General features: G+C 43.8%; 1 protein-coding gene across 1 annotated transcript; it reads left to right on the top strand.

The window, feature by feature from the left end:
• Positions 1 to 438: 438 nt before the first annotated feature.
• On the top strand, positions 439 to 24,604 carry LOC132391732 (uncharacterized). Its single transcript, XM_059965292.1, has 3 exons — positions 439 to 583; positions 12,443 to 12,599; positions 12,988 to 24,604. Exon 3 carries the CDS (start codon positions 19,649 to 19,651, stop codon positions 20,657 to 20,659), a length of 1,011 nt encoding a protein of 336 aa, XP_059821275.1. The 5' UTR covers positions 439 to 583; positions 12,443 to 12,599; positions 12,988 to 19,648; the 3' UTR covers positions 20,660 to 24,604.
• Positions 24,605 to 27,728: the final 3,124 nt, after the last annotated feature.

Here is a 27,728-nt window from a genome sequence, read left to right on the forward strand (position 1 = left end):
TGACACTGACAGGGCTTATGTTTCAGTGGCAAGTTTGGATTAGATCTGCTGTGTAAATACCACAACATCACTTCATTCTGTGTATCTCATGCATAAACTGAAAACAACTTGAAATACTGCCTGAGGTTATTAGCAGGGCAATGGTTTTTGAGTTTCTCACTAATGGGTAAATTTGCCCTTGAATGGGGTTACTTTTTTAACAAAAATTCTAATATTAATATTGTCTTTGTCCCCAAAATAGAAGTAAAGCAAAATTTTGTTTAAACAACTGCAACTTTAAAAAGGATAGATATATTGTTAAGAGGTAAAATCCAAACATTTTTGCTAATTCTGCTGCACTAACCACTCAAGCGTCAGTCGCAGTCAAATTGGTGCAGGAGGTCTCACGCAAGTCAATGAGCAAGAGATTTAAATAAAGGAGCTCTCGCGAAACTTCAGTGGTGTAGTCACAGTTGAATTGGCCAGGAGGCCTCATGCATCAGCAAAGGAAAATAAAATTGAGACAGGGACTAATGGAGCAGCTATTCTATAAGTGGGCTAGTGTTAGAGTGCGGAGGCTTTATGCTTATGGGGCTTGACTGAGGTAAGTTTCTTCTTTATTCTTAATTTTTTGCCTCTTGGTACATAGTAAGCAATGAGAGTGACTCCATATTGTGGTGTTCTTTGTGTGAGATGTGGGAATTCTGGGATACCACATCTGCACTAGGTGCACCAAGCTGCCGCCCCTCAGAGAACGTGTTAAGGAACTGTTGCTGCAACTTAATGACCTTCAGCTCATATGGGAAACTGCGGAGATGATAGGTAGAGACTACAGGGAGGTAAATGCCCCTCAGTTGGCTGTGAGGAGAGTGAAGGAAATGGGCAGTAAGTGCAGAATCCCCTGTGGCTGTTCCCCTCAATAATAAATAGACCATTTTGGATTCTGCTAAAGGGAACGACCTACAGGGGCGGGGGGGGGGGGGGATCCAAAATGACTGTGTCTCTGGCACTAAGTCTGGCAGTGTGGCTCAGAAGGGAATAGGCGAGAAGGGGACTGCAGTGGTGATAGGGGATTACATAGTAGAAGGAGTAGACATGAGATTCTGTAGAAGCAATAGAGACACCTGGATGGTATGTTGCCTTCCAGGTGCCAGCTTTAGGGATCTGGTCCACGGGATTCTAAAGGGGGAAACACAAGGAGGCCCTGAAGAGAGAATTTAGGGAGCTAGGTAGAAAGCTGTATAGCAGGACCTCCAGGGTAGTAATCTCTGGATTGCTGCCTGCATCACGTGCCAGTGAGAGTAAGAGTAGGATGAATGGGTGGCTCAGAAATTGGTGTATGGGGACAGGGTTTCAGATTTCCGGATCATTGCGATTTCGTCTGGGGAAGGTGTGGCCTGTACAAAAGGGGCACGTTACACCTGAATCCAAGGGAGACCAATAGCCTTGTGGGCAGGTTTGTTAGAAATGTTGTGGAGGGTTTAAGCTAATTTGGCAGGCAGGTGGGAACTAGAGTGACAGGGCTGAGGACAGGACTGTTGGTTAACAAACAGAGGCAGTGTGTAGTGAGACTGTCAGGCAGGACAGGCAGAGGATAGGGAAAAATTATGATCAGTGGGATGAGTTGCTGTGTAAAAGTGGGACAAAATCTAAAAGCTTGTCGGCTACAGGATTGAAGGTTCTATATTTGATTGCACGCAGTATATGGAATAAAGCAGATGATCTTACAGTGCAGTTAGAGATTGGCAGGTATGAACTTGTGGGCATCATTGAGTCATGGCAGAAAGAAGACTATAGTTGGGATCTTAACATTCAATGATACACATTATATCGAAAAGACAGGCAGGTAGGGGGTAGTGTGGCTTCGTTGATAAAAAATGAAATCAAATCCTTAGGAAGAAATGACATAGGACCGGAAGATGTGGAATCATTGTGGGTAGAGTTAAGAAAATGCAAGGGTAAAAAGACCCTGATGGGAGTTATATACAGTACAGGTTTCTGAACAGCAGCCAGACTGTGGGCTAAACTACAATGGGAAGTAGAAACGGCGTGTAAAGTGGGCAATATTGCGATAATCATGGGGGATTTTAATGTGCAGATTGATTGGAAAAATCAGGTTGGTGCTGGACCCCAAAAGAGAGTTTTTGTAGAATACCTACAAAATGGCTTTTTAAAGGAGCTTGTGGCTGAGCCCATGAGGGAATCAGCTATTCTGTGTTGTGAATCAGATTTGACTTGGCAACTGGAATGCTTAGGAGGCAGTGATCGTAATATGATAGAATCTAAGGAGAAGCTAAAGTCAGATGTATTACCATTACAGTGAAGTAAGGGGAATTACACAGGCATGAGAGAGGAGCTGGATGAAGTTGATTGAAAGGGGACACTAGCAGGGATGACAGCAAAGCAGCATGAGCTGGAGTTTCTGGGAGCAATTTGGAAGGCATGGCTTAGATACATCCCAAAGAAAAATAAATATTCTAAAGGCAGGATGATGCAACTGTGGTGAACAAGGGAAGTCAAAGCCAACATAAAAGTAAAAGAGAGAGCATACAATTAGCAAAACTTATTGGGAAGTTAGAGGATTGGGAAATTTTTAAAAACAAATGAAAGGGAACTAAAAATGCCACAAGGGGGAAAGGATGAAATATGATGGTAAGCTAGCCAACAATATCAGAGAGGATACCAAAATTTTTTTCAGATATATATAAGACTATGACCATAAGATACAGGGGGCAGAATTAGGCCATTTGGCCCATTGAATCTGTCCTGCCATTTCATCATGGCTGATTCAATTTTCCTCTCAACCACAATCTCCTGCCTTCTCTTCATATCCCTTCCTGCTCTGAACAATCAAGAATCCATCCACCTCTGCTTTAAATATACATAAAGACTTGGCCTCTGCAACTGCTTGCGGCAAAACATTCCACTGATTCACCACTCTCTGGCTAAAGAAATTCCTCCTCATCTCCGTTATCTCCTCTAGAAATGAATGCTGACATCGCCTTTGCCTTCCTCAACACAGACTCAACCTACAAATTAACCTTCAGGGAATCCATCATAAGGACTCCAAGCCTCTTTGTGCTTCAGTTTTTTTTGTATTGTCTCTTCATTTAGAAAACAGTCACCCTTTTCATTTCTTCTACCAAAGTGCATGACCATACACTTTATTCCATCTGCCATTTCTTTGTCCATTCTCCTATTGAGTCTAAGTCCTTCTGTAGCCTCTCCACTGCCGCAAAACTACTTGCCCCTCCACCTATCTTCATATTGTACTGAAAACTTTCCAACAAAGCCATCAATTCCATCATCCAAATCATTGAGAGAAAACATGAAAAGAGTAATAGAGAGGCAAGAGTAGATATTGGAATATTGGAATATGATGCTGGAGAGGTAGAGATGTGGGACAAGGAAATGTCGAATGGACTGAATAAGTATTTTGCATCAGCCTTTACCGTGGAAGACACTAGCAGCATACCAAAAGTTCAAGAGTGTCAGGAGGCAGAAGTGAGTGCAGTTGTGATTACTAGGGAGAAGGTGCTTGGGAAACTAAAAGGTCTGAAGGTAGGTAAGTCACCTGAATCAGATGGAGTATATCCCAGAGATCTGAAAGAGGTAGCTGAAGATATTGTGGAAGCATTAATAATGATCTTTCAAGAAGTACTTGAGTCTGGAATGGTTCAGGAGCACCGGAAAATTGCAAATGTCACTCCACTCTTCTAGAAGTGAGGAAGGCAGAAGAAAGGACATTATAGGCCAGTTAGCCTGACATCAATGTTTGGGAAGATGTTGAAGTTGATTGCTAAGTATATGGTTTAGGGGTACTTGAAGGCACAAGGTAAAATAGACCAAACTCAGTATGGTTTACATAAGGAAAAATCTTGCCTGGCAAATCCGTTAGAATGATTTGATGAAACATCAACAGGATAGAAGGAAGAAGGATTGGTGGATGTTGTGTACTTGGATTTTCAGAAGGCTTTTGTCAAGGAGCTGCACATGAGGCTGCTAAACAAGATAAGAGCCCACGGTATTACAGGAAAGATACTAGCATCGATACAGCATTGACTGAATGGCAGAAGGGAAAGAATGGGAATAAAGGGAGTCTTTTTTGATTGACTGTCAGTGACTAGTGGTGTTCTGCAGGGACCGGTGTTGGGACCACTTCTTTTTACGTTGTATGTGAACGATTTGGATGATGGAATTGATGGCTTCGTGGCCAAGTTTGCGAACGATATGAAGATAGGTGGAGGGGCAGGTTGTGTTGAGGAAGCAGGGAAGCTGCAGATGGATTGGATAGATTAGGAGAGTGGACAAGTAAGTGACAAATGGAATACAATGTCGAGAAGTATATGGTCATGCACTTTGCTGGAAAGAATAAAAACGTAGACTATTTTCTAAAAAGGGAGAAAATTCAAACATCCCAGATGCAAAGGGAATTGGGAGTCCTCGTGCAGGATTCCTTAAAGGTTAATTTGCAGATTAAGTCAGTGGTGAGGAAGGCAAATGAAATTTTAACATTCATTTTAATAGGACTAGAGTATAAAAGCCAGGATGAAACGCTGAGGTTTTATAAGGTACCGGTGAGGCGTCACTTGGAGTATTGTGAGCAGTTTTGCTGACATTGGAAAGGGTTAAAGGAAGATTCACGAGAATGACTCCGGGAATGAAAGGCTTATTGTATGAGAAACATTTGATGGCTCCAGGCCTGTACTCAATGGAATTTAGAAGAATGTCTTTAAAATGATGAAAGGCCTGGATAGAGTGGATGTGGAGAGGATGTTACCTATGGTAGGGGAGTTTAGTATAAGAGGGACATCCATTTAGAATGGAGATGAGGAGAAATTTCTTTAGCCAGAGGGTGGTGAATCTGTGGAATTTGTTGCCACAGGCAGCTGTGGAGGCCAAGTCATGGGTGTATTTAAGACAGAGATTGATAGGCTCTTGATTAGTCAGGGCATGAAAGGTTATGGGGAGAAGGCAGGTTGAAGGGGAAATGGATCAGCCATGATGAAATGGCAGAGCAGACTCGATGGGCTGAATTGCCTAATTCCGCTCGTATGTCTTATACTCTTATTTAAATGTATTGAATGGAGTAAAATTGTTATGGTTGCACAATAGATACATACTCACCATAGATAGTTAAGGCTTGTCGGCTGCTCTCTGAACTCACTTTCGACATTTTAGGTATATATTTCTGTCAGACAAATTCTCAGACAATGACAATTAAGTGTAAATATTGAGTTCTTTGGATTTGAAATGCTGGTAATTCATTTTTTTAAAAAAAGCTTTTAACTGGTCATCACTCCATTAGTAAAAAAGTTTCTTCTTGTTTTCCTTTTTGATTTCCTGATCAGTCTTTCATTTATTTTTTCTGCTCACTTATCCATTTTCAGATATGAAAGATTGTGTGTGTCAAAAATGCTACATATCTTTATTCAATTTTTAAAAAAAGTAACCAAATATGAAATCCCTTTTGGCTGTGGTTTGATTTTAACTCATTGATTTAAGATTCCTCTTCCAGTAACTTAAACCATTCTGCCCATATACCCCTGATCTGATAAACATTCTGAAATGAATTGGGGACAAATGATAGCAAAATAGCTTCCAGCTGACAGGGAGTAGCTTGAGATACTAGAACTGGAATCTCTTCTGTTTGAACAGAAGCATAGCTCCAGAAATAATATCTGCATTTTTGAACAGCCCATTTGACGTTCAGACAAGCAAACTCAACTACAATGGTATGTCCAACCACTTGGCACAGAATGAAGCGGGGGAAGGAAGGTTATTAACCTCAAAGGCAGTAAGAACTAACACACCCGATCTTTGTAATTTATTTCTACAGAGTGCACTTGTAACCTTCCTATTCCTTCAACAAAGTTAGTTCTTGGCAAATAACCAGCACTTACATCGCACGCAACTGAAGAATATGCAGAATAGGGCAGGCTGTGTCTGTAATGTATGAAGAGAAAGGGGTGATTAAACATCTGAGTCAGGACTTGAACGATTAGAGGGTGGGGTGAGAGTGGATGAGAAAGAAGATTCCTAACTGGGTGGAATATGTGTTGTTTGTGGGGCAAGATTTAAGATCCTGCTAATGATGATGAGTGGAATGATGAAGGAAGCAAGCAGAGAACAAATATTCTCATGAGCTTCTTTATCACGCAACTATAACTTTCCATTTGTGGGAGAGTTTTAGAAAATCTCTGCCACTTTCTATTTATGGTCCTGGCATTCTCCCCAAAGCCCTTAGGCCCAAAACTGGACACATTGATAGTGCTGATGTTCTCCCTCGTGATTGCAGCAGGCTTACAGTTCTCTGGTTGTGGGAAAAAAACAAGTGAGGAAACCTGGAGTTTCCATTTGTGTTGCACTGGATACCTCAGACTTCCTTTGGATGAGATGGACAGGGCTCTTAGTTTTATGATGGAGGAGGTACATTCTTCATCCTCACACATGCATTCAATCTCATTGGGCCCACAGTGGTCCCCAAGAAACTAAACTTCACAGCTTTCTGGTTAAGCTCAGCCACAGTGCAACAAAACTAGGCACAGAAGTGGCTCACCCCTTTTGAAGAAGTAATTAAAAACTTTTGATTTTGCTGTCTGGCTGGCATTTTGGAGCTTTGAGCAGCACCCAGTCAGAGACTGGAAGCCTGAGAAAATGGAGTTGACTCAGGTTCACAAATTGAGTAGAAAAGGCGGTAACTCGTGGCAGTTTGGTGCTTTGAGCTGTGGCCATTCAGCGTTCAGGACTGATTGACAAGAACAATTAAAATAAGGCCGGGGCAAGTGGAACTGACCATTGCTGGAGCTGCAGTCGTTGGAGTGATCAGAGTTTGAGTGAGGTTTTTGAGGCTTTAGCTCTCTGCGGCTTCAGTAAGGAGAGGCATGAGTGAAAGAAGGGAAAAAAGCTGTAGTTTCTTCTCCCCCACAGTTTACTGTTTTGCCTTCTTTATACCGAGATGTCAGGCAGGATGGTAGAATGCTCCTTTTGCTGGATGTGGGAAGGCAGGGAGACCTCCAGTGTCACTGATGACTACACCTGGTAGAAGTGCATCCGGCTGCAGCTTCTAACACTTTGCATTAAGGAGTTGGAGCCGGAACTGGATGAACACTGGATAATTTGGGAGGCTGAGGCGGTGATAGATAGGACATACAGAGAGGCAGTTACATCCGTGGTGCAGGACACAGGAAAGTTGGTGACAGGAAGAGGAAAGGGGTTAAGCAGTCATTGCAGAGTGTTCTTCTGGTCATCTCATCCAATAACAGGTCTACCACCTTGGATAATGTTGGGGGTGGGTGGGGGTAGACCTTGTAGAAGAAAGCCACAGCAGTGTCAGTCTCTGGCACTGATATGAGGTCTGTGACTCAGAACAGGAGAAGAGCCGAGCTGTGGTGATAGGGGATTCATTAGGGAAACAGAAAGGAGGTTCCATAGATGAGAATGAGGTTCCCAGATGGTATGTTGCCTCACGGGTGCTAAAGTCCAGCACATCTCAGATCTAATCCTTAGCATTCTTCAGTGGAAGAGTGAACAGCCAGAGGTCATGGTCTGTATAGGTAGCAATGGCATAGGTAGGAAGGGTGATGAGGTTCTGCGAAGTGAGTTCAGGGAGTTAGGTGCAAAGTTACAGGGCAGGATCTCCAGGGTTGTGATCTCAGGATTGCTGCCCATGCCACGTGCTAGTGAGGCCAGAAATAGAAAGATTATACAGTTTAACATGTGGCTAAGGAGTAGGTGTAGAAGGGTAAACACAAAGTACACTGCAGATGCTGTGGTCATATCAACACATACAAGCTAGAGGAACTCAGCAGGTCGGGCAGCACCCGTGGAAATGAATATACCTCGACTGTACCTCTTCCCACCCTGTCAAATGTAAAAATGCTATTCCCTATTCTCAGTTCCTCCGTCTCCGCCGCATCTGCTCCAAGGATGAGGCTTTCCGTTCCAGGACATCTCAGATGTCCTCTTTCTTTAAGAATCGTGGTTTCCCTTCTGCCGTCATCAATGATGCCCTCACCCGCATCTCCTCCATTTCCCGCACTTCAGCTCTCACCCCATCCTCCCATCACCACAACAGGGGCTGAGTTCCCCTTGTCTTCACCTACCACCCCACCAGCCTCCGGATCCAGCATATTATCCTCCGCAACTTCCGCCACCTTCAACAGGACCCCACCACTAAGCACATCTTTCCCTCTCTACCCGCTCTCTGCTTTTCGCAGGGATCGTTCCCTCTGCAACTGCCTGGTCCACACGTCCGTCCCCACAGATCTCCCACCTGGAACTTATCCCTGTAAGTGTAAATGCTACACCTGTCACTACACCTCATCTCTTACCACCATTCAGGGTTGCAAACAGTCCTTCCAGGTGAGGCAACACTTCACTTGTGAGTCTGTTGGGGTCATCTATTGCATCCGGTGCTCCTGGTGCGGCCTCCTCTACATCGGCAAGACCCGACGCAGATTGGGGGACCGCTTCGTCGAGCACCTCCGCTCCGTCTGCCACAACAGACAGGATCTCCCAGTCGCCACTCACTTCAACTCTGCTTCACCTTCCCATTCGGATATGTCAATACATGTCCTCCTCTACTGCCATGATGAGGCCAAACTCAGGTTGGAGGAGCAACACCTCATATAATGTCTGGGTAGTCTCCAGCCCCTTGGTATGAACATCAAATTCTCCAGCTTCTTGTAATTCCCTCCCCCTCCCTTCCCCCATCCCAGCCTCCTCCTCCAGCTGCCTATTGCCTCTCTCATGATTCTGCCTTCTTCTACTACCCACAGTGCTTACCCCTTACATTCCTTCTTCACCTTTCCTGCCGATCCCCTCCCTGCTTCCACTCCCCCACCCATTGATCTTTCCTCTTACTGGTTTCGCACCTGGCACCTACCAGCCTTCTCCTTCCCACCCTCCTCCCATCTTCTTTATGGGGCCCCTGCCCCCTCCTTCTTCAGTCCTGACGAAGGGTCTCGACCCGAAATGTTGACTGCTCGTTTCCACAAATGCTGCCCAACCTGCTGAGTTCCTCCAGCTCCAGATTTTTGGATTATTTGGCTCTCTTCCAGGGAAGGTGGAACATGTGCAGAAGAGATGGTTTGCACCAAGTGGGAAAGCTTGCTGGTGCTGGGTGGGGGGGGGAGAGGGGCTAAGCTAGAGTTGCAGAGATGGAACCAGAATGCCAGAGCAGACAGCAGAGAGGTTGTGGAGACCGGTGTTGGCAAGACCTCAGACAAATCAAGAATCAAACGGTTGAGCAGGTGACTATTGTCCTGAGCTTTCAATGCAAGAGGTATTGTAGGCAAAGCAGATGAGCCCAGTTGGATGGATCAACACCGAGAATTCTGACAATGTAGCCATTTGTGAGACTTGGTTGCAGGAAGGGCAGGACTGACTGCTCAGTATTCTAGGGTTCCATTGTTTTAGACACGAGAGAGTAGGTAGGATTAAAGGGGTGGGGTGGACTTACTAGTCAAGCTGTTCTCAGTCAGGACAGACTGGTGAACTTGCCTAGTTCAATTGTGAACGGTGAATTGTGGGTGTGACTGAGTAATAAGAAAGGTATGGCCATGTTAATGGGGCTATATTACAGACCACCAACAGTCTGAGGAACTTAGAGGAACAAATTTGTAGAGAAATCGTATTGCAACAAACATAAAGTTGTTAGAGTAGGTGATTTTAACTTTCCACATATTGACTGGAACTCCCATACTGTAAAAGGACTCGATGGGATAGAGTGTGTCAATGTGTTCAGGAAAGTTTTCTTTTTTTAAAAAATTTTTTAAATTAGTTTTTCAAAACATTTTACAAATTAAAAACCCCAAATCCCAATGAGGAACATTAAAACAGTGCAAAATTAAGCATACAATAACAATATGCTACAAAGGAAGAGAATTTAGCAAAAAAAAGCACCTGAATTAAAGACAAGTAAGCTTAGTGTCCTCCCCAAGCCCCACAACACAAGAAAAAACAACAGCAACTCCAGACCAACCACAACACAATATAGAGAGTATAAGTCAGGACAGCCAAACTCCCAGACTGTGAATACACTCAGCAACAGAGGGTAATAATGCCTACTACCAGAAAAAAAAGGAGCTGAAAGCAAGGGACCGAAAAGAAAAAAAAAACCCTAGTCAAGAGGAAGGTTATGAAAGTACTCGATAAAAGGTCCCCAGACCTTATGGAACTTTAGATCCGAATTGAGAACTGAATAATGAATTTTTTCGAGGTCCAAACAGGCCATGATGTCGTTAAGCCATTGAGCATGAGTGGGCGGGGCAACATCTCTCCATCTGAGGAGGATCAAGCGTCTAGCCAGGAGAGAGGCAAAGGACAATATTCGGTCGGACCCAGACATAAATCTGTCTCGCCCCAAAAACCGAACAGAGCAATTAAAGGGGTTTGGTTCTAGGTGCTGATTCAGAATGCACGATAACGTAGTGAAGACGTCTTTCCAGAATTTCTCCAAGCTAGGACAGAACCAGTACATATGGATGAGAGAGGCCACGCCCCTCTTGCATTTATCACAGAGCGGACTAATGTCCGGGTAGAATCGAGATAGTTTAGATTTAGACAAATGGGCTCTATGAACAATCTTAAACTGTAAAAGGCAGTGGCGAGCACAAAGAGAGGTTGAGTTAACCGATTTGAGAACTGAATCCCAGCTTTCCTCAGATAAGGAGATATTTAAATCCTGCTCCCAGGCCATTTTGATTTTATCCATGGGGGCCCATCGTAAGGCTGCTAGTTTATCTCGGATGATTGATATTAAGCCTTTACCTAGTGGATTCATGGAAAGAAATAGGTCCATAGCATTTTTCGCAGGCATTTCAGGAAAGTTAGGAATTAAAGGAGCAATAAAGTGTTGGATTTGGAGATATCTGAAAAAATGAGCATTGGGCAGATTGAACTTAACAGAGAGCTGCTGAAAAGAAGCGAATCGATTATCAATGAAAAGATCTTCAAAATGTCTAATGCCCTTCCTATACCAAACATGGAATGCTGAATCGTATGTAGTAGGTAAAAAAAGGTGATTATGAGCAATAGGGCTGGAAACGGAAAACCCCTGGAAACCATAGCATTTCCTGATCTGAGCCCATATACGCAAAGTGTGTCTAACAAGAGGATTAGCTATTGATCTGTGCAGACTACTAGGGAGTGCAGAGCCAAGAAGTGCAGAGATAGATAATTCTTTGGTGGAGCTCAGCTCCATCACCACCCAGTTAGGGCACTTGGGTTGGCCATGGAAGAAAGACCAGAAGGTAGCACAATGTATATTAGCTGCCCAATAATATAAACGAAAGTTAGGTAAAGCCATGTCACCCTCTTTTTTAGATTTTTGGAGATGGATTTTATTAATTCTAGAGCGCTTATTCTGCCACAGATATGACAAAATAATAGAGTCTAAGGAATCAAAAAAAGATTTAGGAATAAAAATTGGGAGTGAGTGAAATAGATATAAAAATTTGGGGAGAACATACATTTTAACAACATTAATATGACCTACCAAAGACATAGATAGAGGTGACCATTGTACCAGACTCTGTTTTATAGCATATGAAAGATTGGCAAAGTTTTCACGAAAGAGATCTTTAAACTTCCTTGTGACTGTAATTCCAAGATAAGTAAATTGATTATGGACTACTTTAAAAGGGAGATCATGAAATGTTGGTTCTTGTGCTTCTTTATTAATTGGGAGAAGTTCACTCTTATGTAAATTAAGTTTATAGCCAGAGATCTGGCTAAACTGGTCAAGAAGTGAAAACATTAGAGGTAAGGATGTAAAGTTTTTTTAATCAGTACATAGAAGACCCAACAAAAGAGTGTACAGTGCTTGATCTCCTATTAGGGAATGAGACAGGGCAAGTGACAGAAGTTTGTTTAGTGGAACATTTTGCATCTAGTGATCATAATGCTATTAGTTTCAAAGAAAATACACAAAAATATATGCAAACTCTGCGTGTTGAGATTCTAAATCGGAGAAAGTCAAGTTTGATAGGATCTGGCAAGTGTGGATTAGGACAGACTGTTTTTTGGCAAAGGTGTACTTGGTAAGTAGGAAGTAATCAAAAGTGAAAGTTTGAGAGTACAAAGCTTGTATGTACCTGTCAGAATAAAGGGTAAAGATAGCAGGTATAGGGAACCTGGTTTTCAAGAGACATTGTGGCTCTTGCTAAGAAAAAATGAGTTGCATTGCAGGTAGAGGCATTTAGGAACAAATGAGATGTTTATGGAGTATAACAAATGCCAGATAACACAAGAGAGAAATCAGGAGGGCTAAAAGAAAACATGAGTTTTCCCTGGCAGGCAAGGTGAAGAAGCATCCTAATGGATTCTCTTGATATGTTAAGAGCAAAAAGATTGCAAGGGAGAAAATTGGTCCTCTGGAATACCAGAATGGTAATCCATGTGTGGAGCCAAAACAAATGAGAGAGATCTAAATGAATTCTTTGCAACTCTATTTACTCAGCAGGTGGACACAGAATCTATAAAAGTGAGGCAAAGCAGCATTAGCTTCATGGACCCTGTACAGATTACAGAGGAGGAGGTGTTTGCTTGTGCTGAGGTTAATTACGATGGATAAATCCTCAGGGCCTGTCAAAGTTTTCCCTCAGAACCTATGGGAGGTAAGTGCAGAAATTTAGTATTGGAGTATAAAAGTTGTATTGTTTGCTGTGTAACCAAAACTATGTAGTCACCTTTGAGCTTGCTATTTTGCTATGCATGTATCCAATTTAGTAGTAGAATGAAATTTTAAGAATGTAGAAGATAATGATGTGTTAATGAGAGGTAGCTAAGAGATGTAGATTAGAACATGATTAAGTCAATGGGTAGAAACAATAGTGGCGGATGTACTAGTGATAGGCAACTGTAGACCGATTGGATATGCTAATGCAACTAAACCAGGAGATTGCTATAAAAAATGCTATGTACAAGGATCGGTGGGCAATAGGCGACTAGCTGAATGGCTGTCTCAGCTTTGATTTGCAAATTAAAGTTTAATATTTTTTGAAGCATTTTCTGCGCCTCCTGGTCGTTTGTGGGGGACGAGAAACCACGACAAAATTGGCGACTGTGGCAGGACCGGGAAGAGACCCACGGAAAGGAAATGGCAGATTGGGGACGCTTCCCCGTCCTCTAGGGACCCCCACAAGGCTAACAGAATTAAGGGTGCACCAAACAAAAGGTAAGCGCTTTTTGCGACAATTTGGACTAAGAATTCTGTTGGTTTTGGGGAGGTCTTGGGGTCTCAGAAGTGTGGAACCACTGCCGAAGGGTCTCTCCAGTCCAAAGAATCTGACAGAATTGGGGGTAACAGGAGGCTCAGAGGATTGATCAAGAACACTGCAGTGAGAGTAAGTACAAATAAGCTAATAAGAAGTTAAGTGAAGAAAAATTCCATGTGGTGTTGGTAAGTCCCTGCGGATACCACTTCGTATAAAATGAAGATCTGAACAGGCAGGGAAAGGGAAAATGGAGAAAATCCCTGTGGATACCCCTTCGTATGAAACGAAGGTCTGAACGGGCAGGGAAAGGAAAATAGAGAAAATCCTCGTGGATGCCGCCTTAATAAGGGTCTGAATAGATGAGGTGCAAAGAGAAAGTTCTGTGGATATTGCTCTGAATAGAGGCCTGTACGAGCAGAACAGAATAGGAAACAAGGACAGTCCAATATATAGTTTAATGCGCTGGTAGATAGACGATAGAATAGGCATAGAATTAGAGTAAATAATATCCAGTAAACGAACTGTGAATCTCTGAAATACCTTAAAAAGAGAGAACAACATGACAGGTAAAGGAACGGCAGTAGAGATTCTGAGCCAAAAAATCCCGGTAAATAAATATGAGATCACAAAAACTTCAGAAAAATGGGAAAAGAGAACCAAAAACCTGGTCACAAAATGGCCAAGAGAAGGAACGTTTGTTATAAGCTTGTGCGAAGAAATGGAGGCACTAATTAAAAATTACAAACCAAAAGATAAATCTAAGAAAAGAGGGCAAAAAAGAGAACGAGAAATGGAAGTGCTAAAACTCTTCAGAACGGAGGGAGAAAGGCTGAGGAGGACAGATAGAATATTGATTACAAGCGAGGAAGACACTAAGGTGCTGGAGAAACAGCCTGTTAGAGAGAGAGGAAGGTACAGTGAGAAGCTGGCTTCAGCTCCGTACCCGGATGCGAAAGAAACAGAAAAGTCCCCCCACTATAACGAGGAAGGAACCCCTAAGCAGTGCCCCCTGCAGACAGGAACAGTAAGCATGCAGGGAGAAGTACAAGTTTGGGATAATGAGGAGGAAAAAAGACAATACGAGAAGGAAAAAGCGATATGGAAGGAGATACAGGCAGAAAGGATAAAGGTGGAACAGGCAGAGGGAGAAATGAAAGAAGAGATTGAACGGATGAAATACTTGAGAGAGGAAAAGGAGTATGAGGAGTATCGGTTATACCATAGAAATAAACAGACTAAATTCAAACAGCCCAGACAGGACTGGAAGTCCCAAGGAGGGGGACAGAGGAGCTATGGGCAGAGGGGACCAGTGAGGAAACAGGGGGAAAGAGAGGTAGAGAGATTGTGCTGGGGATGTAATCAGCCAGGTCACATGAGAAGAGATTGTCTGTTTACACCATGGCCTGTCACACACCAGCAGGAACCGATAAGAAGGGAACTAAAGTTTAGCCAAGGACCAGCCCCCACAGGCCCAAGCGGACCTGTGAACCCCTATGCGAGGTATTAGGGGTGCCCCGAGAACTCGAGTGGGAAGGGACATTACCCAATGATAACAAGGGAGGCAGACGAGGAACCCATTATTCAGGTTATGTTAGAAGGGCAACTGACACCAATGATGATAGATACTGGAGCCACGTTCACTTGTATACAGCCACAGTATCCCCGTCACCTTTCCACGTCAGGAAAGTTTATTAAGACGGTAGGGTTCTCAGGGAAAACACTGTAGCGTTCTCGCTCGGGTGTAATGGAAACGCCGAATTAAACACCGAGATAAACCGTAGTCAATGAGAACAAGGTCGCAGTAAGATTAACCATTTACTGTTCACTCTTCACGTTAACATATGGTGAAAACTGTTGATAAAACAATACAAGAATGATACAGTATTTGTTCCCTTCTTGATATCACATTTGCATTGTAAATACTTGTAAAAGTAAACTATAACTACATTACATTAAAGTGCAGCATACAGGCAGAATTTACCTACGCCATTGACTGCTTTAAATACACTTCAATGCAAACTATCCGCAACTCTTTAACTAATGGAAACATAAACATTATCGACCATCGTTACTTTTAACAGGATCGGCATTAACATTTTAATTCAACATATCGATTATCTATTAATTTACAGCGTTGCTCTCACTGTGATTTCTAATGCTTGCAAACAACTTCTTGCTCGGGTCTGGCTCGTGCGAGCCCCCGCCCTTGCGTCAATCCCAAACCGGTATTTTCCCACAAGATGCGGCGAAACCGGATGTGACATCATCGCATGCCGATATATTTTACAGGCAATGAATATACTTTAAACAATCCTAATTCTAACTAGAAAATACTAACAAATGAATTACTAAGCGAAAATATTATAAACTAAATAACTGCCATAAAGGCAACACAGACACAGTGCCCGGCTCCAGTGCAGTTGAGAATGGGAAATAAAGGAATTGTTTTGCTGGTGCTAGTATCTAAAGGAACTCTGATTAATTTGTTAGGCAGAGATGCCTTATTGAAACTGGAATTAAAATTAGAATGCACCAGAAATGGGCTGAGTGTGGAAAGAGCAGGGGTTCAATTGATAGTGTGAGAAGACAAGAAGGCTAATGTCTTTTGGATAGGAGACATTGCAGATCAGATTCAGGAAACCTGGGAAAAATGGAAAAAGGGCGTGCAGGCTATATTACCCAGGGCTGTAATGCCCAAATCTGAGCTACATTGTACAGTGATTTTTGACGAGACTCAGAACAGGGAGTTAGAGGAGAGATGGGACCTGGAGGCATGTACCCAACAGCACCTGGAAGGGGAGGCTGTGATATTGGAAAGCAAGGGGCAGCTAATACAAGTTAAGTGGAACACCTTTTTAGAAAAATGTTGCAGGATACCGGAGGCTGCGCCCCACGTAACGTTGTTGGTAAACAAGGGATATCAGTCTAAAGACTTAGGACCCTTAGTTAACAGTGCTGAAACCGTAACAGTGTGGAGGAAAATCACGCCAGATGTGTGGATATCAGAAGACAACAATTGCATTAAAATAATGGTAAGTGTAGATATGGTAGGGACAGTGAGAGAGGTTGAAGTAACTCCCCAACCACACCTGCCATTGCTGGGAAAGGAAAGAGGCCAGCAGAAAGATAGAAGTTTAGATGAGTTGCCGTCTATTCTGTGGTCACAGCATGACACGGATGTAGGGAAAATAAAAACAGCGAGTCCCGTGGAAATAAGGCTGAAAAGGGTTTCCACCCAGGAGACCACAATACCCTCTAAGACCAGAAACAGAAGAGGGAATAGCATTGACAGTGCAGGGGTTGCTTGAAATAGGAGTGCTTAAAAGAACAAACAGTCCATGCAATACCCTGTTGCTGCCGGTCTTAAAAGCAGATAAATCTAAGTGGAGATTGGTGCATGATTTGCGAGCGGTAAATGATGTAGTAGAGGACTGGCCAGCGGTAGTCCCCAACCCACACATGCTTTAGACTAATGTTCCACCAGAAGCAAGTTACTTTTCAGTGATTGATTTGTGTTCGGCTTTCTTCAGCATTCCTCTAGCCGACCAGCGTCAGTATCTGTTTACATTTACTTACAGGGGTGCTCAGTATACCTATACCAGAATGCCGCAAGGGTTTAAACATTCACCATGTGTTTTTAATCAGGTGTTGAAGGCAGACCTAGAGGGCATACTATTGGAAAGTACATTGTTACAGTATGTGGATGACCTGTTGATTTGCTCCTACAGTAAGGAACAGTGTGAGCAGGTCGCTATAACTCTGTTAGAGAAGCTGGCATACGGAGGACATAAAGTATCCAAAAAGAAACTGCAATTTTGCACGCAGCAAGTGGAATACTTAGGCAGGGTAATATCCAAGGGAGAGAAGGCGATAGCACCAGATCAGATTGAGGCAGTAACTAAGGCCCCAAAACCTCAGACTGTAGGGCAGATGATGACGTTTTTGGGAATGGCAGGGTACAGCTCAGATTGGATAGGAGAATATGCTGAGATTGTGGCACCTTCGAGAAAGATAATGTGTTATGATCCCAGCCCCCTCCTTTGTGAGAATCGCAAGAGCACCCGTTGAGGGGGGGGGGGGGGGTCAGTAGACCCAGGAAGTGAGAGAGAGAGAGAAACGTGCCAAATTGCACGTCCCACCCGGGATACAGAATAAGATGACAGCGACTATTGTCTCATGGAGACCACGTGAAAAGCCCTCGGGCAAGGTGGGCTGGTTGAGAGAGAGATTGCATCATCCCAACCTGATTGACACCTGCGACCCCGTGAGGAAGTATAAAGGAGAGTCTCAGGGGGACAGCCCCTGAGACGCACCAAGAAGACACAAGAGAGTGATCCCGCAGCAGCGGGAAGCCATTCTCAAGGAAGCCACGTGCGCTAGATTCCGGGATTGGAATTTGTGGCTGGAATCACAGAAAACCGCTTTTAACTAACATCGGGGAGAGGAAACCAATGCTCCCCCGATTTCACGGGAGATTCATCAAGACTCGGCAAGTTCTTTTCTCTTCTCCCCCAATCTCTCTCTCTCGGTCGCCCCACGGGAAACCCAGCGATTTTCAAAGGGCTGAGGCCTGCAGACTTTCTGAGTGACTTTTATATTTCCAACGGACTATCTATTAACCCCTAGACAACAGCAGAGCTCACTTCTTAATGATGGTTATTACTATACCCGCACTTTAGATTGAGTGTTGACGATGTGCACTATCTGAATGTATGTATTAACCCTATTTTTGTGTCCCTTTATAAATAAAACGTTTGAAAATAGTGACATCAGACTTCAACGGACCTCTCTATCTTTGCTGGTAAGTTCTCCAGTTACGGGATTCATAACAGTTGGGGTTCTCGTCACGGGATTTGACACCAGATTGGGAGGCCAGTGAATTGGGCTTGTAAATCAAAAACTTGAATCTGGTTACGCGGGTAGCCAGACGGGAAACCAGCAAAGATGGACGTGGGTGAATTTATGGAAAACCCGACGGTGGGGGCGCTAGAGGCGACCACCAAATCAGACTTGTTAAATTTAGCGAAGGGGTTGAACCTCACAGAAGTGAGGTCGTCCATGAAAAAGCAGGAGTTATAACTCAGGCCATAACTCAGTATTACGTTGAGAAGAATGTGTTTGAAGATGAGGTATTGGAAGATATCCCTGACAAAGTACCATCAAGGGGGACGGTTCAGTTAGAGGTGGAGAAATTAAAGTTGGAACGTGAAATTAAGTTAAAAGAGCTGGAAGCTGCTGAGAGAGAGAGAGAGAGAGGGTGAAAGGCAAGAGAGAGAGAGGGAAAGGCAAGAGAGAGAGAGGGAAAGGCAAAGACAGCATGAAATTCACCTAAAGAAGCTAGAAGCAGAAGAGAAGGAGAAGGAACGGGCTGAGAAAGAGAAGGAACGGGCTGAGAAAGAGAAGGAACGGGCCGAGAAAGAGAAACAGAGGCAACATGACTGGGAAATTGAGAAGATGAAGAACGAGCGAAGAGATCAAGGGTTAGACCGAGCAGAGCGGTTTAATGTTAGTAGGGAGTTGAGATTGGTGCCCCCATTCGAGGAGACAGATGTCAATAGTTATTTCTTGCTTTTTGAAAAGATGGCAGTCAATCAGAAGTGGCCAAAAGAGCAGTAGGTGGCGTTGTTACAAAGTGTGTTAAAGGGGAAGGCCCAACGAGCATATGCGGACTTGTCCCTGGAGGAGGGAGGAGCGGAGAATTATGATGAGGTAAAAAAGGTCATTCTCCGGACTTACGAATTGGTACCTGAGGCCTATAGACAAAAGTTTAGAAATTTAAGGAAAGGGTGGAATCAAACGTATACCGAGCTAGCCCATGAGAAGGGGGTGCTCTTGGACCGTTGGTGCACTGCGGAAAGAGTGGGCGAGGATTATGGGCGTCTCAGGGAGGTACTTTTGATTGAGGAATTTAAAAGTTGTGTTCCGGAGGAGATCCGGGTGTATTTGAATGAGAAGCCGGATAAGTCCATTTCAGAATTTGCCAGGTTGGCGGACGAATATGTCCTAACCCACAAGACAAAGACTCTCTCGAATAAAGGTCCCCAAAGAGACCGTGGGAACGATCGAGAAAGTCCGACAAGTGAGGCAGAGGTCCCACCGGGAGCTAGCGGTAAGGTTGAGGGGAAAAGGCAAGACGGCCAGAGGGTTCCGGGTTTGACCTGTTTTAATTGTGGAAAGGAGGGGCACATTGCATCTCATTGCTTTGCTCCGAGGAAGGAGTAGGAAGAGGGAAAGCCGCAGTCCCTATCGGGTGTGCCGTGGTAATCAGCAGATCGACCAGAGAGCCGAGGGTAGACAGAGTACGAGAAGGCTCTGAGAGTTGTCTGTCACACAGAACCGTGTCTGTGACGGAGGGAGACACACCAGTTCCCGTATGAATCTGGAGGGATACGGGCGCTGAACTATCCCTGGTTAGCCATAAGGTACTAGAATTTGGTCAGGAAACGGGCATGGTAAAGGTGGAAGGAATAAATAAACGGATAGAAATGGTACCCTTATATAAGGTCATCCTGGATTGTGAGCTGGTGTATGGATCAGTTGAAATAGGGGTGCCCTCAGAATTCCCGAGAGCTGACGTGGACATGCTGCTGGGAAACGACTTAGCAGGGGGTAAGGTTTGGTCAGCCAGGCTGCAGACCTGGCGACCGGCGAGTATGGTGGCCCCGTCCCTAGTGCCCAAGGACCATCTCGCCGGCGCGGTCACTCGCAGTCTGTCGAGAGAGAGAGCTGTGAACGAGAGCAGTTTAAATCTGGCCAGTTTTGATTTGGCCGAGACGTCTTTGCTGACCCTGTGCCATGCGGGTTTAGAGAGTGGTAAGCCGAAGGGTAGTAAAGTGAAAGGGCGTAAGGGAAAGGAGATAGATCTGCCTTTAGTGAAGAGAAAGGTCCTACAGGTAGGAAATAAAGATGAGAAACAGGTAAAGGTGTTAAAAGGTCCAGAGTTGGACATGGATGATCTGTCTGGTTTGGCAGAATTGTTTGAAGAACTTGAGAGTTCTAAAGGTGTTCCCGATAATGAGAGGAGGGCAGTCCTAGATGGAAAGGATACCCTTGCCTCGAAGCGGTCTACTGAAAGGGCCGAGGAGGTTGTTTCAGCTCACAGGGTTGCGCCTTCCCCGGGTGGGAGCTGCCCAGAGAGTAACTGGGAGGATCGGGGGAAGTTAGAATGTGAAAAAGGTACGGGTGTTGAAAGCCTGGAAGAGGCCAATGTCCCGTTTGAGTGTGTCCGAGATGGGGATGCACGAGGTGCTGAACCTGGTAACAGAGCTCAGAAGAAGTCTGAGGTATCTGATCCAGTGGAACGGGGCGGCTGTCCTTGTGGGTCAGATGGACTTGGTTCAGTGGGAAAGGGGTTAATCTTGGTAACCGGGGGAAGTGTGAGTTCCCTGGTGTTTGTACTCGAAGGTGGGTTCAAAGTTAACGCCGAATTTAAGAATGGGGGGGGGGGTGAGGATTGTTAGCGAAGGAAACGAAAAGTCTGTAGTTTCCAAATCGAAGGAAGAAATCTTAAACCTGGCAGATCGCTCACAGAGTGAGCCGGGGAATAGCGGGGCCCCCCACTCTATTGTTATACCAGGATGGGGTGTGAAAAAGGCTGCCTTCGACAGGCTACTTGAGCAAAGAGTTCGAATCAAACACCAATAGCCTGAAGGGGACTGATAAAAGGGCCAGCCACCTGGGCAAAATCAAAGAACTGGGTGGAGATGGTCTAAGTCTGGGGCATGGTGTTGCTAAAATAACCCTGATGAACGGGGCGGGTGGGAGTTCACCACGCAAAACTACTCAAGCTCCCCACGGGGGGGGGGGGGGCTCGCCAAGAAAGAGGCGACGGTTAATGGCGATGCCATTGTTAGACAGCCAAGCAGGTTGAACGGGTTTGCGCCAAAGCCTGTGAATAATAAAGACAGCCCTTTGGAGACCTGCCGGTTAAGTTAAATGACTGAAACGACTAGTATTCGCGTAAACTTTTGTAAATGCACCTAAGCTAAGGTCACACCTCCTTAGTTTTTAGGAGAAAAAAAAATAGGTGGTTATTGAATTGAAGTCTGATGTACAGTTCGCAATGTAAGATCTTAAAGAAAGGGACACTGTGATCATTAACTATTTAGATACTGACTTGAATGTATAACGGTAGTACTCTGTGAAAAGAAAAACTTGTGTATTGTGTTAGATTCAAAATTCCTGTAAGACTGTGTACCACTCCGTTTTAACCGCTGGTAAAAATGTTTTAAGAGGGGAGGTGTTATGATCCCAGCCCCCTCCTTTGTGAGAATCGCAAGAGCACCCGTTGAGGGGGGGTCAGTAGACCCAGGAAGTGAGAGAGAGAGAGAGAAACGTGCCAAATTGCACGTCCCACCCGGGATACAGAATAAAGACAACAGCGACTATTGTCTCATAGAGACCACGTGAAAAGCCCTCGGGCAAGGTGGGCTGGTTGAGAGAGAGATTGCATCATCCCAACCTGATTGACACCTGCGACCTCGTGAGGAAGTATAAAGGAGAGTCTCGGGGACAGCCCCTTAGACGCACCCAGAAGACACGAGAGAGTGACCCCGCAGCAGCGGGAAGCCATTCTGAAGGAAGCCACCTGCGTTAGATTCCGGGATTGGAATTTGTGGCTGGAATCATAGAAAACCGCTTTTAACTAACATCGGGGAGAGGAAACCAACGCTCCCCCGATTTCACGGAATATTCATCAAGACTCAGCAAGTTCTTTCTCTTCTCCCCCAATCTCTCTCTCTCGGTCGCCCCACGGGAAACCCAGCGATTTTCAAAGGGCTGAGGCCGGCAGACTTTCTGAGTGACTTTTATATTTCCAACGGACTATCTATTAACCCCTAGACACCAGCAGAGCTCACTTCTTAATGATGATTATTACTATACCCGCGCTTTAGATTGAGTGTTGACGATGTGCACTATCTGAATGTATATATTAACCCTATTTTTGTGTCCCTTTATAAATAAAACGTTTGAAAATAGTGACATCAGACTTCAACGGACCTCTCTATCTTTGCTGGTAAGTTCTCCAGTTACGGGATTTATAACAAATGAAAGAAGCAGGACGTACAAATTTGAAGAACGGCTTATAGTGGAATGAAGAGGCGGAGATAGCTTTCAATACTATTAAGCAGGAATTGCAGTCAGCACCGGCATTAGCTTTGCCTGACTACGAGAAGGTTTTTCATTTTTATGTATCTAACCGACAGGAGGGTTATATCACAGCGGTTCTAACACAAGAGACAGGCACAGGAAAAGCAAAGCAGCTGATAGCATACTACAGTACGAGACTAGATGAGGTGGCTCAAGGGTATCCACCCTGTTATCAGGGATTGGCGGCACTGTACTATGCATTTGAAAAGGCATCATCTGTAACCCTGGGCTATCCTGTGACTCTGTACACACACCACAAAGTAACAGAATTGCTGGAAAGAGGGAAATTTGTGCTGACGCCAGCCAGGATAGCAGCGTATCAGATGCTATTGACATTTCCAGACATAACTATACAGAGATGCACTACCAGTAATATAGCCAATTTTGTCCCTTTACGATGGCATTTGCCAAATTGAGAGCAGATTTACGGTCAAAACCACTAGAGAAAGGTTCTGTTCGTAGATGACTCTTGTTATAGGGATCACAATGGAAATCATGCAGGGTTCTCAGTAGTGCAGCAGGATCAGTTGAGCTATAAGATTATTAGGATGGAGTCATGTCCCTAACCGTGTTCCGCCCAACTAGCGGAAATCAAAGCCCTGATAGCTGCGTGTGAAATGATGGAAGGTGAGAAAGAAGACACCTATACTGATTCGGCGTATGCTCATGGAGTATGCTATTTGTTCGGGGCAGTGTGGAAACAGAGGTTTTTAAAAAAGCAGTGGAGATCCCATACAACATTGTCAGCTAATTCTAGACTTAATAAAAGCCATGATGAAACCTAAAGCATTGGCTATGGTAAAATGCCAGGCACATAAAAAGGGAAATGATGTAATAACAAAGGGAAATCAAGCTGCGGACAAGGCAGCCAGAAAAGCGTCTGGGTGTACATTAGCTGTCATTGCCCCCCAGGTAAGCCTAACTCCAGAACCTGTGGTAGAGGACCTAATTGAAATACAATGTAAGGCAACTTCGGCACAGACAATGTGGAGACGAAGGGGGGCCAGGCAGAACCCGGAAGGCCTGTGGAGCATGGAAGACGGTTTGTTGGTAGCGCCCACCCCTCTACTGACGATTCTGATTTCAGAAGCGCATGGGATTGACCATTGTGCAAGGGAGGGAAGTGATAAAGAAAATAAAGAAGGATGGTTTTTGGTCACCTTATTTACAGGCTTCAGTGGACTTTGTCTTGTCACAGTGCGAGGTATGCGCACAGAATGCAGGGTTCGGACATCAGTTATTTGACTGGTTAGAAAGTAGACTTGGAGGATGGGGGGAGCATGGCTGACTAAAATGGCAATAACTGTCAGTATTGTATTGTTGAGCTGTGAGCTTGTGCTGTGCTGTTTTCTTCCTTGTCTCAAGTCTCTTGTAGTGCGTGCTGCAACCAAACAATTTCCGATGCTCGTGGCAATTACTGAAGCAAGCTTAGTGGAGAAAGGAACACCGAAAATGTATCGTTACAGCCTACAACACCTGCAGGATGAACAAGAGCAAAACAACAGCGTGGGAGTAGATTGTAAGGGCTTCTGAGTCTTTTTTCCCTGTCTCAGGTACAAAGGGACAGGTTTTTGGCTCAGCGGCCCAGGGTAACAGGGAGAGAATACTTTGCGGTCTTGGCGCAGAAAGTGCTTGAGTTTATTGGGGCTTTTGTGCGTGGACTCCTAGTCTTCTTTCTCTGTGTGAGAGGGGGAATATATTGGAGTATAAAAGTTGCATTGTTTGCTGTGTAACCAAAACTAAGTAGTCAGTTTTGAGCTTGCTATTTTGCTATGCATGTATCCAATTTAGTAGTAGAATGAAATCTTAAGAATGTAGAAGATAATGGTGTGTTAATGAGAGGTAGCTAAGAGATGTAGATTAGAACATGATTAAGTCAATGGGTAGAAACAATAGTGGTGGATGTACTTGTGATACGCAACTATAGACCGATTGGATATGCTAATGCAACTAAACCAGGAGATTGCTATAATAAATGCTATGTACAAGGATTGGTGTGCAATCGGCGACTAGCTGAATGATTGTCTCAGCTTTGATTTGCAAATTAAAGTTTAATACTTCTTGAAGCATCTTCTGTGTCTCCTGCTCGTTTGTGGGGCATGAGAAACCACGACAATAGCCAGTGTTGTTCTGGTGTAAGAAAGGCTCTAAAGATAAACCAGGAATTATAGGCTGGTGAGCCTGTCATCAGTAACGGGAAAGTTATTGGAAGGTATTCAAAGGGACCCAATATATGAGTATTTGGAAAATTGGGGACAGGCAGCATGGCTTCATAAGTGGTAGGTCATGGTGAACCAATCTTATAGAGTTTTTTGAGGAAGTTACCAGGAAGTTGATGAAGCAAGGCAGTGGATAGTGTCTACATGGACTTTAGCAAGGCATTTGATAAGGTTATGCATGGGACCTTGATGAAAAAGTTTCAGTTACTCAGCATTCAAAATGAAGTAGTAAATTGGATTAAGCATTGGCTGGTAGAAGCCAGAGAGTGGTAGTAGAGGGTTGCCTCTCTGACTGGAGGCCTATGACTAGTGGAGTCCTGGGTTCATTGTTACTTGTCATCTATATCAATGATCTGGATGATAATGCGGTTAATTGGAACAGCAAATTTGCAGATGACACCAAGAATGGGGGTGTCGTGGCAAGCAAGGAAGACTATCATGGCTTGTAGAGGGATCTGGATCAGTAAGAAAAATGGGCTGCAAAATGGCAGATGGAATTTAATGCAGATAAGTGTAAAGAGTTGGACTTCAATAGGACCAACTAAAGTCGGTCTTTCACAATGAATTGTCGGGCACCAAGGAGTGTGGTAGAGCAAAGGGATCTGGAAATACAGGTCCTTAATTAATTGAAAGTGGCATCACAGATTGATAGGGTCATACAGAGTGCCTTTGGAACATTGGTATTCATAAGTCAAAGTATTGAGTACAGGAGATGGGATGTTATTTTGAAGTTGTAAAGGATGTTGGTGAGGCCTAATGTGGAGTATTGAGTGAAGTTTTGTTCACCTACCTACAGGAAAGATGTAAATAAGATTAAAAGGGTGCAGAAAAGATTTATAAGGATGTCGCCATGTCTGGATGACCTGAGTTATGTGGAGAGCTTGACTAGGTTAGGACTTCCTGGAGCCTAGAAGATTGAGGGGATATTTGATAGAGGTATACAAAATTATGATACAGATAGGGGAAATGCGAACAGACTTTTTACACTGAGGTTGGGTGGGTCTACAATTAGAGGCTATGGGTTAAGGGTGAAAGGCGAAAAGTTTAAAGCGAACATGAGAGGAAATTCTTCACTCACGGTTGTGATGAGTGTGGAATGAGCTGCTAGCGTAAGTGGAGCATGTGAATTCAATTTCAATATCTAAGGAGTTTGGATAGGTACATGGATGTGAGGGGTATGGAGGGCTATGTTCTTGGTACAGGTCATTGGGAGTAGGCAGCTTAAATGTTTCAGCATGAACTAGATGGGCTGAAGGGCCTGTTTTATGCTGTTCTTTTCTGTGATCCTGCAATTTCAAATATTCAAAGACTCTGCTTCCAAAATCCTTTCAGAAAGGGAGTTCCAAAGGATTATGAGAACCAAAAATCATCCTATCTGTGTTTTAAATGGCTGTCTTAAATTTTTAAACAGTATTGAACTATTTCTTACATCCTTCACATCTTCAAAAATTTTTACATTACATCTCCATCTAAATGTGCAATGCACAGTCATAGTAATTTATAATAATTTATAGTATTGCCTGGTTTTAGGTTCTTCTACAGGAGGAGAAATTTTGTCTGCATTCACTCTCTCAAGAACCCTCAGGGTACATATAGATTTGAATCAAACCATTTTCCTTCTCCTAAACTTTGGAAGATTAAAACCTAATCTGATCATTTCCTAATATGACTATCTGCCTCTTCTAACATAAGAACACAAGAAATAGGAGCAGGAGTAGGCCATCCGGCCCATCAAGCCCGCCCAGCCATTCAATAAGATTATGGATGATCTGTCTGTAAACTCAGCTCCATCTACCTGCCTTTTCCCCATAACCCTTAATTCCCCTACTATGTGAAAACCTATCTAACTGCTTCTTAAATATATTTAGTGAGGAAGCCTCAACTGCTTCCCTGGGCAAAGAATTCCACAGATTCACCACTCACTGGGAAAAAGAGTTTCTCCTCATCTCCGTCCTAAATCTTCTCCCCCTGAATCATGAGGCAATGTCCCCTAGTTCTAGTCTCACCTACCAATGGAAACAACTTTCGTACTATCTTATCCATCCTTTTCAAAATTGTGTATGTTTCTATAAGATCCCCTCTAATTCTTCTGAACTCTAGAGAGTATAGCCCCAGGCTACACAATCTCTCCTCACAGGGCAATATCTCCTGTACTCAATACTTTGACTTATGAATACCAATGTTCTAAAGACACTCTGTATGACCCTATCAATCTGTGATGCCACTTTCAATGAATTAAGGACCTGTATTTCCAGATCAATTTATTCTACCACACTCCTTGGTGCCCTACTACTCACTGTGAAAGACCGACTTTAGTTGGTCCTATTGAAGTCCAACTCTTTATACTTATCTGCATTAAATTCCATCTGCCATTTTGCAGCCTTCATCCCTGGAATCAACCTGGTGAACCACTGCACTTCCTGATGCTTCTCTGACCTGCTCTCAACACACTGACTTCCTTAAATAAGGAAACCAAAACTCTTCACAGTGCCCCAGATGTTCTTCCTCCAATGTCCAATATAACTGAAATGTATTGTCCCTTTGTTGATTTTTTGCTGTGCACTAGCCATTTGCAAACCATGAACTGAACACTTGGGTCCCTCTGTGTCTCAAGAGCCTCCGCATGTAGATACAATGATTGAGATATAGTTGGTGGCTAGTCCACTGGGGATCTTCCCTGTCCTCTTCAAAGTAATTCCATAGCATATTGTACATCTTTATCATTTTATTTTAATACATTTGACACTGTAGCTCTCCCTCACTATCCTGTTAACGTATATTTTCATGGTCTAATCTCAAACTCACAACCTCAGAACCAACCTTAATTATAAAATCTGTGATAACAATATATACTTCTTTACTGCATACTGGATACTATAAATATTTGAGCCCCATTGCTGTTACAACTAAATTTAACATGTTATCATTTACTGTTTATTTAATATTTGCTTTCATTCTGACTGCAAGATCTGGTTTAGGTTTCATCTGACTACCAATCCAATTTGTACAACTGTGTCTGACCCTCTAGATTGGCCTCCCAATAGTTTATCTTGTTCTCTACTTTAACGCCATCTGCAGATACTCTTTTGGAGTGTTATGGGAATATGATGGAACCCATACAAGCTGTTGAGAGGGAGAGATTGCACAATACAGGAGAAAG

Source organism: Hypanus sabinus, chromosome 3 (assembly GCF_030144855.1).
Source record: "Hypanus sabinus isolate sHypSab1 chromosome 3, sHypSab1.hap1, whole genome shotgun sequence".
NCBI classification, from domain to species: domain Eukaryota; kingdom Metazoa; phylum Chordata; class Chondrichthyes; order Myliobatiformes; family Dasyatidae; genus Hypanus; species Hypanus sabinus.